Source organism: Grampus griseus, assembly GCF_964374135.1.
Source record: "Grampus griseus genome assembly, chromosome: 8".
NCBI classification, from domain to species: domain Eukaryota; kingdom Metazoa; phylum Chordata; class Mammalia; order Artiodactyla; family Delphinidae; genus Grampus; species Grampus griseus.
In genome coordinates this window covers 83,961,781-83,981,157 of record NC_139002.1, presented here as the reverse complement: position 1 = coordinate 83,981,157, position 19,377 = coordinate 83,961,781, and the positions used below count along the sequence as shown (strand labels likewise).

Below are 19,377 nucleotides of genomic sequence, written 5' to 3'. Positions count from 1 at the left end.
ACTTGCAGTCTCTGTTTATGTGTAGTACATTTTACTTTTCTCCATATGAGGTCTTTATCTAAAAAAACAATAATAAAATATAAATTTATGTCGCGATCGTTGGTCAAACCTACCTAGCAAATTTGTTATTCTTAATGAATTTTTTTTAACTGGTTCCAAGCTATTGTATTCCAAAATGTGTTTCTTCATTGGTTGTCCCATTTAAAGTGAATGAATGAGAAAGCTTAATAATATTTCTACTGAACTGCATTATGTTCGTTTTAAAGGACTTCTTTAGCCTTCTGTTTGTATTTTTACTATTTGAAAAGCTGTTTATGTAAAATTCTGTTACACTGAAAAGATCTATTCATGAAATAAGTGGACTAAAAACTTTTCCTTATCCTCGTAATATAATTACTTGTATTTTAAATATACAATATTTGGTTTATGTGTAATTTCAAATTATTTTGTCAGGTAGTGTATTTCTCAGGGTAACTTTCTATGGTAGTTTATATAATAGTATTATATAATTATTTCAAAAGAGTAGCTTTCCTTTCAAAATAAAATTTGTCTCAAAACTTTTATTAAACATGGTCACTGTTTACTTTTCTGTTTTTTAATCAGCTGTTTACTGAGTGGCATTTGAGAGTTAAGTGTTTTTTCCTTCCCTGTCCTAGCCATTATTATTTGACTAGAAATGGTTATCTCCTTTGGAAAGTCCCAAATAAACTCATCTTAATTAAATTCATTGTAAACATATAGGGTCTTCTCAGTGACATACATTCTTTTCAAATAGGTATCCGTTACTTGAATTTAATACCTTGTTGATAACATAAAGTTGACTCATCTTTAAAAGCTACAACTAATAAATTTATTGCACAGGTGACTCATAATGTGTCTTTAATAAAAGTTAAGGGAGTTATTTTTGGAGATAAGAAAAAGGGATATAGGATGGGAGAAATGAAGAAAATTAAAAAAAAAATAAGTCAACTGTAACAGTAGTGCAGAATGGGAATCATAGGACTTATTGATTATTTAAGAGATGATAAACTTTTTTTTCTTTTTTGGTAATTTGTGAGCCTTAGTATTACCCCTAAAGGGCCATGCATGAACTGTAGACTGGCACATGACAGCTAGCCTGTAATAATGCTAAATGATATTTCTTCCATTTGAATGAATATCCTTCAACTATTGCTTGTACAACTTGTATATTGTTCTGAAATAGATGGATTATATAGCCATTGGGGAATTATTGGTAAATGAATGGGGTGGTTTTGGTATTTCACTGTTTGGAAGCTGGTACTTAATTATATTAATAGTGTCAAGTGCTTATGCTTTATAAACGTAGAATGAGTTTTGATTTTGTATATATATGTATAAAAGGTGAACTTCAGAAAATAATATTGGATTTTCAAAATCATTGAAATGTTAGCATTATACAGTTTACTTGATGATGAAAATTTATAGAATGATCCCAAAGTTAACATTTAGTTTAAAAATAATGAATGGTTAAATTTTGTCAAGTTTCTGAAAATGGTGAGTATGTCTCAGTGGTCTCAAATGACAGCACAAAGTTCTTTACTGGGTTTCCTTCCTGGGAGCTTACTAAAACTACTGATTCTGCAGCCTTGCTCCCACAAATTCTAATTCATTAGCTCCATGATGGGAGCCTGGAAATTTGGATTTTAATTAGGTTCTTCAGTTATTTTGATGCTGCAGTCAAATTTAAAGCAGTATTCACTGCTTTAAACCTTAAAGTGCTGTCAGTTATTTCCTCTGAGAATGAATCAAAATAAATAGATTTAAATAAAATTTTCATTGATTATGGGGATAAATGCTCCTTGAATTTGCAGTTCTAGAATGTAAAAAGTATCCTCTGCACATGTCTTACAGTAGATTTAACATTACAGATATGAACAATTCATGAGCAGCCTTGAAGGTGATTTTGAAATGGCAGGAATTTTAATTACTTTGATGGAGAGGCTGCTGTGTGAGAGTGAATTATTTAGCTATTGAACAGAGTACACCACTCAACATCCATGTCTTAATGAGTCTTTGTTGTTCTCTTCTTGTCACAGTAACTTCCATTCACGGTCAGAAATGGACATATATCTTTCAGTTACTTTGTATAGATAGATAGATAGATATAATTCTATGGGAAAAGTGTATTTTGTTGTAGATATTCTTGAATTTTAGAAATCATAGAGGTCTCAGGAATGTCATAAGTCTGCTGTTTCTTGTCCAAATGAAGGTAAATGTAGCAAAACTATGATGTTGGGATTTGTCTTCTGCTTCACATCCTACTCTCTTCTCACCTTTTCTTAATGTGAATCCTTCTTTAAATGCTGATATATTCACTAACTATTCCATGTATCAAAACAAAAAGAAGTATGATATTAATCACTTCTTTGATTGACTGCTTATAATTTAAAATAAATGAATTTCTGTAAACTGATAGTTTCAATTAACCCTGACACTTTACCTTTTTTCCTGTTTCTGAAACAAAACGCTTTCTCTTCTTTTCGAAGGAATTCCAGACCTGAACAATCAGATGGATATTTTCTTTGTGGCTTTGGGTATTCTGAAATCATTGTAAAGCCTACTTTAATGGTTAGATCTAAATCAAGATCTTAGACTTGTACCCCTATTCCCAGAAACTTCAAGGATGGAGAAATGTCTACTTGTTTTTCAGCTTCTAGAGTTCACTCTGCTCCATCTTTTTAGCTAGTTTTAACGTCAGTCCAACCTCTCTCCCATGCCTATTTTATAAATAGTCTCCAACAAAGTTCTTTGATTTTTATTGAGAGGCAGTAGAGCATAGTGGTGGACTTTAGAACCCAACCTCCTTGTTTTGAATTCTGGCTCTGCTGTGTATGAGCTGTGTGATTTTTAATAGTTCCTTAACCTTTCTGTCCCTCAGTTTCTTTATCTGTAAAATGAGATACTTGATAAAATGAGTTCTCATAGAGTTATTGTAAGAATTAAGTGAGTTAATATATGTAACTAGAACAGTGCTTGGCACTCAAGACTACTATTTAAGTATTTGCTGTAATTGTTGTTACTGTTATTTTGGTTGGTATTTGAGGATTTTTTATGTATATTGAAAGAAGCCATTATTACCTACATCCGACAAAGTGTTTTCTAACTTTATGTTATAGGAAGAAAAAATTTTAAAATCTATAATGTAGATATAGAACATTGAAATTAGACAACAACCTTGCTCCCTTATGCCAGTATTATGTGGAGTTTTACTACATATATATATATTTTTTTGTTTTGTTTTGTTTTTTTTGCGGTACGCGGGGCTCTCACTGTTGTGGCCCCTCCCGTTGCAGAGCACAGGCTCTGGACATGCAGGCTCAGCGGCCATGGCTCACGGGCCCAGCCGCTCCGCGGCATGTGGCGCCTTCCCGGACCGGGGCACGAACCCGTGTCCCCTGCATCGGCAGGCGGACTCTCAACCACCGTGCCACCAGGGAAGCCCGAGTTTTACTATATTTTAATCAGAATCTCTTAAAGGTTTTCTGGGGAGGATTATTGTACGTTTCCTTTCCTGTATTATGTGGCACAGTCACAATTTTAAATTTTCATTTCTTTTTTCCTAGCTTTTCTATTAGTTATGTGATAGAGTACATAGACTCCCCATTAAAGGAATTGGTTCTCTACATTAATAACTCAGTTTTTTTATTGAAGTATAGTTAATTTACAATGTTGTGTTAGTTTTAAGTGTATAGCAAAGTGATTCAGTTATATATATATACTTTTTCAGATTCTTTTCCATTATAGGTTATTACAAGATATTGAGTATAGTTATCTGTGCTGTACAGTAGGTTCTTGTTGTTTACCTATTTTATATATAGTAGTGTGTAAATGTTAATCCCAAACTCCTGATTTATCTAACTCAGTTTTTTAAAATATAAATGTAATAGGGAATAAAAAGTAGTAAATTCTGTTTCCTAGGTGGATTAAAATTCTATATGCCAAAGCTTTCCAACTTTTCTCACAGCACACATGGAATATGGTACGTTATCTGGCACACAGTAATAAATGACTAGATGAGCAAGGCTGCTCAAGGATAGAAGTGGCCATTGGCCACTTAGAGCAGCTTAGAGCAGTTGTTCTCAAATTCTGTTTCAGAATCACCTGGAGAACTTGTTAAAACACAGACTGCCGAGCAACACTCCCATTCTGATTACATAAATCTTGAGTTTGGCCCAAGAATTTGCACTTCAAACAAATGCCTGCTGATCTGGGGACCACACTTTGATAACTACTGGTTGAGTGTGTCGGTATTTTGATGTGGCTACCAGGTAGAATAATTACACCCCTCACTCCAAGATATCCATGTTTTAATCTCTAGAACATGTGAATATGTTACCTTACATGGCAAAAAGGACTTTGCAGATGTGATTAAATTAAGGAATGTGAATGAGGAGATTATCATGGATTATCTGGGTGGGCTCTGTTTAATCACAGGGGTTCTTAAGAGTGGAAGAAGATGGCAAAATAAAGCCAGAGAGTTAGAGGGAGATGTGACCAAGGAAGAATGGTCAGAGAAATGCAGTGCTGCTTACTTTGAAGTCGGAAGAGGGGACCATGAGCCAAGGAACGTTTGTGCTTCTAGAAGCTGGAAAGGCAAGGAGATGGATTCTTCCCTAGAGCTTCCAGAAGGGAATGCAGCCCTGCCAAACCTTGATTTTTAGTTCAGTGAGGCACATAGTGGACTTCTGACCTACAGACTGTAAGATCATAAATTTGTGTTGTTTTAAACCACTAACTTTATGGTAATTCGTTACAGAAGCAATAGAATACTAATACATCTGTAACCAGTTCTGTTTACCAGCTTGCTTTATGCTGAGAGTTCTCAGTCTCTGCTCTTGACCTCAGCTCATGAGATTGAGAAGATAAAAACCTGAATTAAGAGCTCCTTCATTTTTCTACTATCAAACTAACAAAACTATCAGTGTTTGAACACAGCTTTTACAATTGTATACTTTAAGAGTGAATTTCATGGCATGTGAATTATATCTCAGTTTTGTTTTAAAAAAGGCCTTCCTGGGCTTCCCTGGTGGCGTAGTGGTTGAGAGTCTGCCTGCCGATGCAGGGGACACGGGTTCGTGACCCGGTCCGGGAAGATCCCACGTGCCGCGGAGCGGCTGGGCCCGTGAGCCATAGCCGCTGAGCCTGCGCATCCAGAGCCTGTGCTCCGCAACGGGAGAGGCCACAACAGTGAGAGGCCCGCGTACCGCAAAAATAAATAAATAAATAAAAATAAAAAAGGCCTTCCCACTCCAACATTATAGAAAATATTGTGGGAGTTCTCGTTGATCTATTCTTCCTATGCAAATTCAGAGTTTTTGTTTTGTTTTTCCTCAGCAGCCAGGTAGTGTGTGAACAGGTCACTTTAATCCTGTCAAGGGTGGGTTGTATTCTTTGTTAAGGCTGATCCCTTTCAGTTTTGCCCTCACTCTCAGTGGTAACCCTACTGCAGTCATAACCAGCATGGCCAGCCTTGGAAGGTCTTGAAGTCCAACCCCTGTCTCCCTCACATTGCGTGGTATTCTGTGGTTGCTAACATCTCTGTTTAGGTTTTTAGCCTTTTATTTGCTGCTTTCTACTGAGGTTCTGGAGTCTCACTCTGCTCAGGTAGCAGTTTAGGAGTTGACTAGCATTTCGTGGCAAAATTGCATGCCAACTTATGGTTCCTACCTGTCTACAGTTTGACCCTCATGTGCCATCTACTTTGATGGCCATAAATTCCAAGCACTTTCTTAACCAAATGGAACTGCCACTTTCTGCTAAAACTTTTATTTTCCTGTGCTGTAAATTGGCAAGTATTCTTGGAGAAAAGGCCAAGTGAATGTGTTTACCTTATGGTCTTCCCTTCTTTCATATATACTTGCCCCTCAAGGCTTGCCTATATTGCTGCCTAATGCCTTTAAACAGCTATTTTGTTTATCCAGATTTTGCAACCAAGAAGTTATTCTGGTATAAGTACTCTGTCAAAACTGGCATTGAAGTCTTCCTCTTGCCTTCTTTATGTCAGTGTTCAGGCATCTCTCTATTTCCGTCTCCTCTTCTCCCTCACTTATCAGTAGTCTCTCTTCATCTCCCTGTGGGATTGTTACCATTGGCTCTCAAGCATATGGTACTGTGTTTCTGTGTTTTAAAAAACTTGCTAAATACCACATTCTTCCTATTACTCTACTGCTGTGGTTCTCAACTGAGGGCCTTTTTACATCCTGGGGACATGTGGCAATGTCTGGAGACATTTTAGTTTGTCACAACTAGGGAAGGGGTCCTCCTGGCATCTGGAGGCCAGGGATGCTGCTAAAATCCTACAATGTAAAAGATAGCTGCCCACAACAAAGAATTGTCTGGTTCCAAATGTCAGTACTGCTGAGAATGAAAAACCCTGCTCTACTGTTTAGCTTGCCTTCATAGCCAAACTTTTCCAAAGACCTGACTGTATATGTTGTCTCCATTTCCATGTCTCCCTTTCATACTTTCTTTAACGTTTTAATTTTTCTCAGGTAATGCTCAGGTGATTTTTCAAGGTCAAATAGTGCTACAAAGCTTATAAAGAGAACAGCAGTGTTCTCTTAGCACCCCTGTACTTAGTTATAAGTACACCTTACTGTACTTAGTTATATAGTTTTGGCCAGTTAGGTGTTGATGGAACAAAGATGGGTTTTTTTTTTTTTTTTGGCTAAAAAGACAAAAAGATGGGCTTCCCTGGTGGCGCAGTGGTTGAGAATCTGCCTACCAATGCAGGGGACACGGGTTCGAGCCCTGGTAGGGAAGATCCCACATGCCGCGGAGCAACTAAGCCCATGTGCCACAACTACTGAGCCTGCGCTCTAGAGCCTGGGAGCCACAACTACTGAAGCCCATGTGCCTAGAGCCCATGCTCTGCAGCAAGAGAAGCCACCTCAATGGGAAGTCAGCGCACCGCAACGAAGAGTAGCCCCCGCTAGTCACACTAGAGAAAGCCCGTACACAGCAATGAAGACCCAATGCAGCCAAAAATAAATAAATTTATTAAAAAAAGAAAAAAGTTAATCAGGATACTCTATACTTTTTCTTTCTTCCTGCCTGTAACTTGGATATAGCAACTAGTGTTAATAGAAAATAAATCCCTTACTTTACTGTTATTCTAGTTTTCTCTTGTTTGTAGTAGAATATAGTCCTAAGATAGAAATTTTTTTTAAGACTTCCCATGTATGAAACTTCCTTTAAGTTCCAGAGCGCCAGTCTCTAACATGTCCAGTCGGATATCTCACAAATACATCAATTTTAACATGACCAAAATCAGACCCTTCATTTTCTATCCCAGTGTGTGTGTTGAGAGGAACCTTGTAAATAGACTTCCATTTACCCAGTTACTCAGTCCAGAAACTTGAGGGTCATCCTGATTCTTTCCTTTTCCTTGCCATTTATTTTGCTCCCAAAGTTTCTCAAATCTGTCCATTTTTCTCCATCTCCTTTGCCACTTCTGTAGTTGGTCCAGCCTAACTACCCTCCCAGCATTTCTAATCTTGCACCCATTCCAGTCCTTTCTCTACATAACAGTGAGAGTGATCTTAAATTCTAAATCAGATCATGTTACTCTCCTGCTTAAATCCTTCAGTGGCTTCCCATTAGTCTTAGAATTAAATCCAAAGTTCTACAAGACTTGAATAATTTTTCGTCTTTCTCTAGTCTCATTTAATGTCCTTCACACAGTGCTCCAGTCTTCTTTTAATTCCTTAAGCACATGCTTTCTGTTTCATCTGCTTTTAATGTTCTTTCCACAATTTCCATAGTTATTTCATCTTTCAGGACCTAACTTCAATGGTATTTTCTTAGAGAAATCTTTCCTGATTCATCCTTAAGAAAAATATGTCCCACCAATAATTCTGTATCACTTTACCGTATTTTTTCCTTTATGGAAATTATTTAATATATTTACATGTTTGTCTACTTTGTATGTGTGTGTGACATCTGACCCAGTAATCTATAAGCTCTATAAGGGCAGGCATCGTGTTCATTATTGTATTTCCAGGGCTGAACACAGTATTTGGCATATAGTAGAAGCTCAATAAATATTGGTTGAATGATTGAATGACCTGATGACTATGGGGACACCCTTTTTCCTCCAAGTGTTTCTTCTTTTAAAAATTCTGTTATAGAGTTGAAGAAAATGTTATACACATTCATATACACTCCATCTGGATTTACAGTGAACATCTTGCCATATTATCTTTCTCTATTCCTCCATATATATGTGTGTGTATATATATATATACATATATGTGTGTATGTATATATTTGTATATGTGTGTGTATAAATTTATCTACATATGTCTATCTATATTATTAGTAGCAGAAGTAAACCATGTGAAAGAAAGTTACAGTTACATTCATCTTTAAATCAGTGTTTTTCTTCTGTGAACAAGATCATTCTGCATAGTCGTGATATTGTTAAATATAACATTGAAACGATGATGTGTTTTGATTTACAGGCTATGTTCAAATTTCCCATAATATCTTTTATTGCTTTTCTTTTTCTTTTGCTTCAGGATCCAGTTAAGGATTTCATATTGTATTTGGTTGTCATGTCCTTGTATTTTAAATTATTCTTATAATTTAAAATAATACTCTTATTATTTTATTAAATTTATATTTTAAGTGTTCAAGTTGTTTATGGATTATGATACAGATGTGTCTGATTGTTCATAATTAGATTTAGGTTATACACTTCTGGCAAGAATAGTACAAAGATGTTGATGTACTGTATGTCACTGCATCATGTCAGGAAGCTACATATCAGTTTTTACCATTATTTATGCAGCTAAATTTGATCACATAGTTAATATGTACTTGATCTCTTCATGTAAAGGTAATATTTACTTGATCTCTTCATGTAAAGGTATTCTGTTCCCTTTGTAAATAATAAACTACTTACTTTAATACTTTGCACATGTCCTGTTTACCAACAACCTTTTACCCAGTATTTTTTTAAATTGAACTACAGTTGATTTACAATGTTGTGTTTCCTGTGTATAGAAAAGTGGTTCAGTTTATCTATCTATCTATCTATCTCTTCTTTTTCAGATTCTTTTTCATTATGGTTTATTACAGGATATTGAATACAGTTCCCTGTGCTATACAGTAGGACCTTGTTGTTTATCTATTTTACATAAAGTAGTGTGCGTCTGTTAATCCAAAGCTCCTAATTTATCCTTCCCCTTGCCTTTCCCTTTTGGTAACCATAAGTTTGCTTTCTATGTCTGTGAGTCTATTTCTGTTTTGTAAATAAGTTCATTTGTATCATTTTTTTAGATTCCACATATAAGTGATATCATATGTTATTTGTCTTTCTCTTTCTGACTTTATTTAGTATGATAATCTCTGGGTCCATCCATATTGCTGCAAATGGCAATATTTCATTCTTTTTTGTGGCTGAGTAATAGTCCATTGTGTATATATATCTCTCTCTATATATATATAGATATATATATATGTACCACATCTTATTTATCCATTCATCTGTTGATGGACACTTAGGTTGTTTCCATGTCTTGGCTATTGTAAATAGTGCTGCTGTGAACATTGGAGTGCATGTATCTTTTTGAATTAGAGTTTTCTCTGGATATATGCCTAGGAGTGGGATTGCAGGATCATATGGTAACTCTATTTTTAGCTTTTTAAGGAACCTCCATACTATTCTCCATAGTGGCTGCACCAATTTACATTTACACCAACAGTGTAAAAGGGTTCCCTTTTCTCCACACCCTCTCCAGCATTTATTATTTGTAGACTTTTTGATGAGGGCCATTCTGACCCGTGTGAGGTTATATATTATTGTAGTTTTGATTTGCATTTCTCTAATAATTAGCGATATTGAGCATCTTTTCATGTGCCTGTTGTATGTCTTCTTGGAGAAATGTCTGTTAAGGTGTTCGGCCCATTTTTTGATTGGGTTGTTTGTTTTCTATATTGAGCTGTATGATCTGTTTGTATATTTTGGAAATTAAGCCCTGTTGGTCACATCGTTTGCAAATAATTTCTCCCATTCTGTAGGTTGTCTTTTCATTTTGTTTATGGTTTTCTTTGCTGTGCAAAAGCTTCAAGTTTCATTAGGTCCCATTTGTTTATTTTTGCTTTCATTTCCATTACTCTAGGAGACAGATTCAAAAATTGTTGCTGCAATTTATGTCAAAGAGTGTTCTGCCTATGTTTTCCTCTAGGAGTTTTATAGTATCTGGTCTTACATTTAGGTCTTTAATCCATTTTGAGTTTGTTTTTGTGTATGGTGTTAGAGAATGTTCTAATTTCATTCTTTTACATGTAGCTGTCCAGTTTTCCCAATACCACTTATTGAAGAGACTGTCTTTTTTCCATTGTATATTCTTGCCTCCTTTGTTGAAGATTAATTGACCGTAGGTGTGTGGGCTTATTTCTGGGCTCTCTATTTCATTGACCTGTATGTCTGTTTTTGTGCCAATACCATGCTGTTTTGATTACTGTAGCTTTGTAGTATTGTCTGAAGTCTGGGAGGGTTATGTCTCCAGCTTTGTTCTTTTTCCTCAGGATTGCTTTGGCAGTTCTGGGTCTTTTGTGGTTCCATATAAATTTTAGCATTATTTGTTCTAGTTCTTTGAAAAATGTCATGGGTAATTTGATAGGGATAACATTAAATCTGTAAATTGCTTTGGGTAGTATGGCCATTTTAATAATGTTAATTCTTCTAATCCAAGAACATCATCCAGTAATTTTAAACATCTATTAATGGCCCTTGCCTGAATGAATTATTACATTGGTAATAATTTCATTATTCCCTCTCTCTCTATATATATATATTAGCTGCCATTTTTTGGATAAAGAACTTTCCTTGTCCCCAACACATACTTCTATTTAAAAAAATGTCCTCAGTAGATTTCATTTTTATTCTAATATATTATTTATTACTGTTATTATTTTTTTTAAATCTCAAATTTGGCCAATAGGAAACCCCTCAAAGTGGCTCCTCTGCCTTTGGAGACAATGACCTTTCGTCCAAAGACATAGCCAGCCTGAGAAGACTCTAGAGGGAGGGAGCCAGGAAAATACATAACCGTTCCTTCCTCTGACTTCCTGCTGGAAGTCGAAGCTTGACTGAAGTGCCTTGATGTAGTTCATATAGGTCAGTTTTCCAAGTGCAGAGAGCAGTATGGAGAAAGGTAGAGAGTGAGTCCAAAGGGACAAACAAGATATCTGGCAAATGTATGCATATATAGAGTCATGGACCCCTTGAAATCACTATGTAAACCAGAGGTTTGAAACCTCTGTGTTATTTAATCCCTTTTGCTAGTAGATCTACGGAGTGCTAGCAGTGTATGTGGTTTATTTATGTCTTATATGAATGTTACTTTCTACTCTGAGATTTCTCTTAAAAAAAAATTCATCAGGTCTTATTCTCAATTTCAGTATTTCTCAACAGTGCTCCTCATTGCACTTTTAAATATAAGACCAAGTAGTCTTGATCCTCAGAGTCCTCCATAAATAGCTCCATCACTCTTTTCATCTAGGAGATTAAGATCCAAAATAGTTTCAGACACTTCAGACACCATTCTGTTGCTAATATCTCTAGGGAAGAAACAATGTCTGTTAACTTCTTTTTTCTGATCACTCATCTGTTTTATTATTTTATGAGACAGTTTCATCACAAACATTGTATTTGGGATCGAGCATTTACTGAGTAATAAAAAAAGGCTTTATGGCCCCAATTACTTCTGAATGGGAGTTAATTACAGGGCCTCTCAGTGAATCAGAACCATTGTATTGTTATAGCATCTTTGTATTTTTTTAGTATGTTTTTTAGCCAAATGCATAATCTATTGCATAATCCAAATTATTTAAATTTTGGTAGATTGCTATTAATTTCCCCTCTAAATTTCACCTTTTATCTGTGTTAACAATATCTTCTTGCTGAGTGCCACGTGTTTCTTCTTGTTTGATAATATATCCCCTCTCTAACATGAGGTAAGCTCATTTCTATTTTAGTTTTTAAATGTAATATTCATTACACTACTTTTTAGGATTTGTTTTCATAGATCACATTTTCAAAGCTAAGCTTTCGGACTTAACCCCTACTTTTTTCCCTAGTTTTATAGTGGGAGCAAAGTAGTGTTTACACAACCTAATTAACTTTACAAATAATGTTCTATTATTGTTACTCCTCTTCAGTCTTTTCTGAATTAATTGAACCTCAGTTATGAAGTGTTTTTAAATATCACTTCTTATTTATGAAATTCTAAATATCAGTATTTTTTAAAGTGCATCAGTTATTACTGTAAGCCAGATTCCTAAGATGGGATATTTCATATTACTTAAAAGATTTAATGAGAACACTTTTTAATATGTTACTGACAGTTTTTTTCTTTTTTCAATGAGTATGACATTAACATGTCTCCCCATTAACCAAAAATCTTAGTGGTCTTCTGATAATCATTTTGAACCTTATAACCATTTTTATCATACTAAAGATGTTGAAATTATAGGAGATTTGGGTTCAATATTTATTCATTAATTCAGTCAGGCAAGCATTCTTTGGTAGGCCCTAAGGACCCAAAGATGAATACTGCACAGTCACTGCCCACAGACATATAAGCAAATATAGTATGTAATAAGGGAAAATATATGAATAATACAGTGTGGTAAGTATTATAATCAGTGTATGCTTAAGGTAGGTGAGTGACACAAAGCATAAGTAACATTTCTTGGGGTGCTGCCGGAGAAGACATAATAAATGTTTAATAGATGAATAAACACTAATAAGTAATAAAACACTAATAAAGGACATAGTTCTATGCTGTGGGCTCTAAAATTCTATTATTGGGAATTCCCTGGCAGTCCAGTGGTTACAACTCCGCACTTGCACTGCCGAGGGCCTGGGTTCAATCCCTGGTTGGGGAACTAAGATCCTGCAAGCCATGTGGTGCAGCCAAAAAAAAAAAAATTCTATTATTTTATTTAAACATAAGTTAGGGAGAAACTTAGACACTTGAAAATGCAACTAATGTTATGAGGTTATACAGCACATGCTGATTGCCAAGTGAATGATATAGTAACTAGAATTTATTGATATATTCTGCTACACAGACTGTATATCTGATTACATGTAATCCTCACTAACTCTCTGAGATAGGTACTGATACTAAGGCCATTTTACAGGGAAAGGCACTTGAGGTTTACAGAGGTAAAATAACCTCCTAAGACCACACAGCTAAAATATGGTGGAGCCAGGATACCTGCTCAAGACAAGATCAGCTTTAGAAACAGTGTTCTTAATCATTACAAAATGAACATAAGGAACCATAGGAACCCAGAGGAGAAGGAAAAACTTGCCTGTTGAGAGCATTTGGAGAAGAGTTAAAAATTAGATACATGATGGGTATCATGATGGGTATATTCCAGGCATGGGTATTGGCATACATAAGTGTTGGTTGGGCAGTATACCCTAAGTAAACTGGACCAGTATGATGGAGTAGTTCATTCATGTAGGAGCATCAGGGAAGATCAGGTTGGAATCTGAGGATGGAATGGGAACCATCTGTCAAAGATTCTGAAAATGAGTAATCTGTACTTGATCTGATAGAGAGCCATTGAGGTTATGGGAGCAAGGGAGTAATATGGAAGTCACTGTAACATAATGGTTAAGTTCTTGAGTATCATTTTCAGATTTTGTGATGTTTAGCATGCAAGTTTACTACTCTTAGGTTCCTTTGTCTTATCTATAAAATGATAATGGTAATACTGTCTATCTCACAGAGATTAATTTGTAAAACCTGACATATCCAAGCATTGAGCAAATGTTACATATTATTATTGTTGATGTGTTTTAGTAAATTTAATCTGAGAACAGTGCATAGGAGTCTTGGCCTAAGCATTAGGCTGTTAGTTGAGAAATGCTTGAAACATAGTTTTATCAGGTAAATGGAAAGGAAGGGACAAATACTAGGACTGTTTTAAATGAGTAATATCAGTATGTTAAGGTATATAGCTTTCTAAAAATACATGTTTCTTTGTGCTGTTTCATAATATTCATGTGTTCATTGTTATATCAATAGTTAATAACTGAAAACTGAATGTAACTTTGTAATTTACAAAGCCACTTTGACATGTTATTGAATTTGATTCTCAGAACCATTCTGTGAGATACTGTTATTTCCATTTTATTAAGGCCCAGAGAGGTTAAGTGATTCATTGAAGATCATGCAAATTAATAAAGGAAGCAGTTTAAAACTTGCGTTTTCATACACCTATTCTAGTGCTTTCCCCTTTATTCCTACATTATGTTATGACGAGAACTGATGTACTATAGCAGGCAACACTATGAAAAACTATTATTAGTATTTGAAAGAGTTAATATCATTTCTTAGACATCTGCCTTAATACCAAGAAATAACCAAGGCATGAAAGGAGAGAGACAAGTTCAGAGTCTACTAGTTATCTAATTCATATATAAACCCAGTGATATTTGAATATAATCTCTGTTTAGAAGATCACAATATTAAGTGGCTATAATGTGCCATTTTAATAAACCTTCGGCAAAAATGAAAATAAACTCTTGATTTTCTGCATCAAACCATATTAGGCATTTAATACACTCTGGGTGATTGTAAAATATTTTACAATAGAGCTATTTCTTAAGTGTTTTTAAATAGTATTGATCATGAAACTTTTTGAAATTTACCATCAGGCCAATGGTGGCAGAGTCTACATAGAACTATGCTTCGTGGTGTTCTGGGAAAAACCTTTCGGCTTGTTGGCTATACTATTCAGTATGGCTGTATAGCTCATTGTGCTTTTGAATACGTTGGTGGTGTTGTCATGGTAAGTTTTTACATTCAAGAAAATAATCATTTAAAATATGTGTTTTTTTTTTAATTGAAGGAAGAGAGTGTTTGAATTGGCACTGATATAAAATATAAGAACTGTAACTTTAAATATGGTCCTGCATTGTTTCTTGCAGGGGCACAAAGGCCCTATTAATCTAATAATACTAGTTTTTACCATTTATTGAATGCTACTTACTGTGTTCTAGGATGTGTTTGATGTTTTACATTTATTAACTCATTTAATCTTTTACACTCTGTGAGATACTTACTAGAAATCTATTATACACATAAGGAAACCGAGGCTCAGAAAGCTTAAGTAACTTTCTGCAGGTCCCACAATTCCAAGTAGACTTGGAATTTCAGCACAGATTTCTCTGATTTTCAAAACCCCTACTTTTAACCACTGTGAAGAGTATCAGTAACTGTCCTGAAAATAAATGATTATTCTGCCTTGTGTCAACACTAAAATGTTAAGGCTGTCCTCCTACCAATGCATTTTCTTAATATTGCATCATAAATCTATCAACCATGACAATACTAACCTTTTGTCATATAAATGAAAGAATAAATTGATTGATTGTTCAGTCAGTAAGTTTTGCTGTTGGTGTTGCTATTTTTATCAGGTTTACCCTAAGATAGTCACAGTCATATAATCTCAAGCTGAGCTGGAGTAATGCAAATAAATATATTTAACTGAAACTCCCCTCTTTGATTTTTTTAAATTTACATTGGTATTTCCAGTAGGCTACAGAGTTAGCAAAAAACTTGCATTGTGGTCTTTGTTTTTTCTGCCCAAGTAGGAAGTTTTGAGTAAAAAGTTTTATTTACATGTAAGTGGAGTGAATGGAGACTGTTGTGTTTAGATTTTTCAAGTTGCAATGATCATTTATTACAGTTTTGAGATATATATGAAGATAATTGTTTTACCTACTAATATGAAAATCTTTAAAGTACATCTCATTATGCCAATATTTTTCAGTAGAAAATATAAGTTGCAGCCCCATCAAATGAGTAAGCTGTTCTCTTGGAAGAAAAGGAAAGGCATCAACTCATTGAGAATAGTATGATACCACTTGGTAAATAACTGTCATGGGCACTGGATGATAGCTGACAGTAGCAAGAAAAAAAAATCATTAATTTATTCATTCAACAAGTATATATTGAGTATCAACCTTATGCCAAGCACTGTTCTTGACCTTGGTTACACAATTGGGAACATGAGAGACAAAGTCCCTGCCCTCATGATGCTTAAATTTTACGAGATGGCCAAAATTTGGAAACATAGATAATGTTATTTTATTTCTCTATTATAATATAATATTAACAAACCATTTTAAATATATTTTGCCTGTTTTTCCAGACTTGCTGGCTACTCTGTAGAGTTGAACTTATCTTGGAGCTTCCAGCTTATTATGAATCATCCTCCAAGCTTGAAGAACATTTGCTTGATTTTCTTTCTTTTAAGCCTGCTCAGATGATTTATATTTTAAAAGGTTTTCAACTTAAATTTTAACATTGCCTTTCTTTCAGTGTTCTGGACCATCAATGGAGCCTACAATTCAAAATTCAGATATTGTTTTTGCAGAAAATCTTAGTCGACATTTTTATGGTATCCAAAGGTAAATTCTGCCACAGGTATATTAAACTGATGGTGAAAACACACATACACATATTGTGTCTTTTCTGCAGTTTCTTAACTTTAGCTTTAAAAACTTTTGTAAATAACCAAATTAATGACCAACTGGATGAAATTTTGGCTCAAATTTTTTCTCTCAGTTTGAGAAATTTTAATAGTTTCTTTAAACATGCAGTTCCTTGTATCATTGTGCAAAGTAGATAGCAGTCCCTTTTATAATGTGCATTCAAGAAGCCTTCTTTACTTTTCTTTTGCGGTGGGGGTTGGGGGGTGGGTTTGTCTTTATGTTTTGAATAAAGAACCAGGGACTTAGGTTACATTACATTACATATCCAAATCAGTGATTTGATTTTTTAATTTTTAAAATAATCCTGCATTTCTGTTGATGACTGTCTTATTCTCTATAGTCTATGATGAGCAGTTGGTGATTTTTAGACTATAGCACTGTATATAGCTGGGAGCCAGGAATCTTATCTATTATAAGTCTCCTGATTAATTATATTAAGTTAAAAAACTCCTTGGGAAATATTGTTTGCCACTACATCTTTTAAAATCCTAGTCTAAGTGGTGTTTCCAATCCTTGAGATACTGTTCATTCTACTTAACTCCCTGATTATTATTCCTTCTGAATGGATGTGAAGTATTAGTAATTTAGTGTATTTTCTAAAGGACACCCCTTTGATTCCCTAAAATTTGGGGTCCATTAGTTTTTCATAATTCTGAAAAAATAGATCTGTATCACATTTCATCTTCATAAAATACAAATTTTACTCACTTGAGCTGGTATTTAGCTTATAACATAAGTAGGTTTAGGCATTCCTCTTTCATTATTGTCCTTTTTAATAGTCTACTTTACATTACTGAAAAATCACCAAGAATAGTGTAAAACTGTTCTTTGTGTTTACTCGTTCTTCTACTATCTTAGATTCTGTAAATAGAAACTCTCTCTTGCTCAAGCTGTATGGTCTAGCATGGTCTGTGGGTAATTCCTCAGATCTTTTATCCGTAACAACTTCAAGATAATACCTAATTGATAGATATGAGGTTATAAAATAAAACTTATATAACAGGTTATGTTCTAGCTTCCTTTTCTTTTTAACTTGTATCAAAATAACTTATTACAGTCTTTGGATTAACTGGAGACCTAGCTTCGCTGCAACATGAAGACAAGCTTCTGTTTTCCATGCTAATCACATGATTTCACTCTCATAGTCCTTGAGCATCCTTAACAAGGAGCTGGACTCATTGGCTAAATAGTGTTTGAATGAACAGCTCAATATTGTCTTTTTTTTTTTTTTGGATAGATACTCTTTGCATTCAGATGGTAATACAAATAACTATATTTAGTAAATTAAGATTCTTTAGAGGTTTTATTTTGTATTCTGCTCCTTCAGGGGGCCCATTAGGTGGAAGGACAGTTCAAACTTTGGCATTTATAGGAGACATACCAAAGTAACTTTTACAGCCAAGGTAGTCAGTTGGTAACTCCTACTTTAAAAACATTACTGTCCTGAGTATTTTTTTCTTTTATCTGTAGCACAGAACTCTTGAGATTTCAGGGGAATCTCTGACCCCTGGCAAGAGATCCTCTTGCTAGCTGTTTCTAAAGGTAGAGTAGCCATTCATTTAGGGAAAATGAAAGTATGCATATCTGGTATCTAAAGGACATAGATTTTTCAGTCCAGTGGACCGAACACTCATACTTGAGACAACCATAGTCTCTTATTACTACTTATTCTTTCAACAAATAGTTAATGAGCACCTCACTTATAAGATGTGCTGTACCTGATAGAGAATGTTAGGCTTAGCAAAATACTAACCCTTGTTTTCAAAAGCTTACAATCTAGGAGGGGATAATAAGGATATTTATAAATGATACAGGAAAATTTCAGTCTTAGTTCTATTAAGTTTCTTTTAAAATCCTATTTGAAAGAGTTGAGAGTCCAAGGCTATATATTTTGATTTAAGCTCTGTGCCTATAATATCTGGTTAGACCACCAGAAATACAGTATACAGTAATGACGCTTTCTATTAAAACACCTTGACTGAATTATGATTTTTACGTTGCCATTCAAGTGCAGAGTTTGTTTTGAGGATCATATTGATTATTTTGTCAAAACACTTAAGCCGAGGGCTTCCCTGGTGGTGCAGTGGTTGAGAGTCGGCCTGCTGATGCAGGGGACACGGGTTCGTGCCCCGGTCCGGGAAGATCCCACATGCCGCAGAGCGGCTGGGCCCGTGGGCCATGGCCGCTGAGCCTGCGCGTCCGGAACCTGTGCTCCGCAACGGGAGAGGCCACAACAGTGAGAGGCCCGCGTACCGCAAAAAACAAACAAACAAAAAAAACAAGATGAATAAAACTCCCATGGAAAACATTTCTTTCCCCAAAGCTAGCCAAAATCAACTTTGTTAGTATGTTACATAGGTTACAATATTTGCAAACTTACTCATCTGAACAGTTCCATTGACATGGTTCCAGTTGGTTGGAAAGAGATACTTTATAACATTTTCAAACAAGTGTAAGCCTTATATTGCACTCCAACTTATAGAATTTAGTGTTTTAATAGCATTAAACTCTTATCAAGAATAACCTCAAGAAATGACTGTTCTGAATACTGTTGCTGTATTTTCTGTAAAGTTCTGATGAAGATGGTATCTTTACTTTCCTTACATAAGTATCCTTCTTGTATATTCCTCTTTAACTTAGTTGTTAAGGAAAATTTTGTCATACCTCCCAAACTAAACTTTATTTTATTAGGTAATGATTGCCATGTAATTAATCATAATTTATTTTTTGACCTGACTACAAAAGTTTTGAACTCATAGTAATACTTATATATAGCAATAACTAGGTTTCTGATTTAACCATCATCTTCCTTTTATTTTTGTGACTTTTGA

The 19,377-nt window shown here is 34.9% G+C and overlaps 1 protein-coding gene across 3 annotated transcripts in view; it reads left to right on the top strand.

Annotated features, from left to right (window-relative positions):
- IMMP1L (inner mitochondrial membrane peptidase subunit 1) overlaps positions 1-19,377 on the top strand; it is a 74,313-nt gene that overhangs the window by 32,528 nt on the left and 22,408 nt on the right. For all 3 annotated transcript variants that reach the window (XM_082659866.1, XM_082659867.1, XM_082659868.1), the window contains 2 exons: positions 14,705-14,838; positions 16,374-16,462. In XM_082659866.1, coding sequence (XP_082515992.1) covers positions 14,734-14,838; positions 16,374-16,462 — 194 coding nt within the window. In that variant the 5' untranslated portion in view covers positions 14,705-14,733. The remainder of the gene's footprint in view (positions 1-14,704; positions 14,839-16,373; positions 16,463-19,377) is intronic.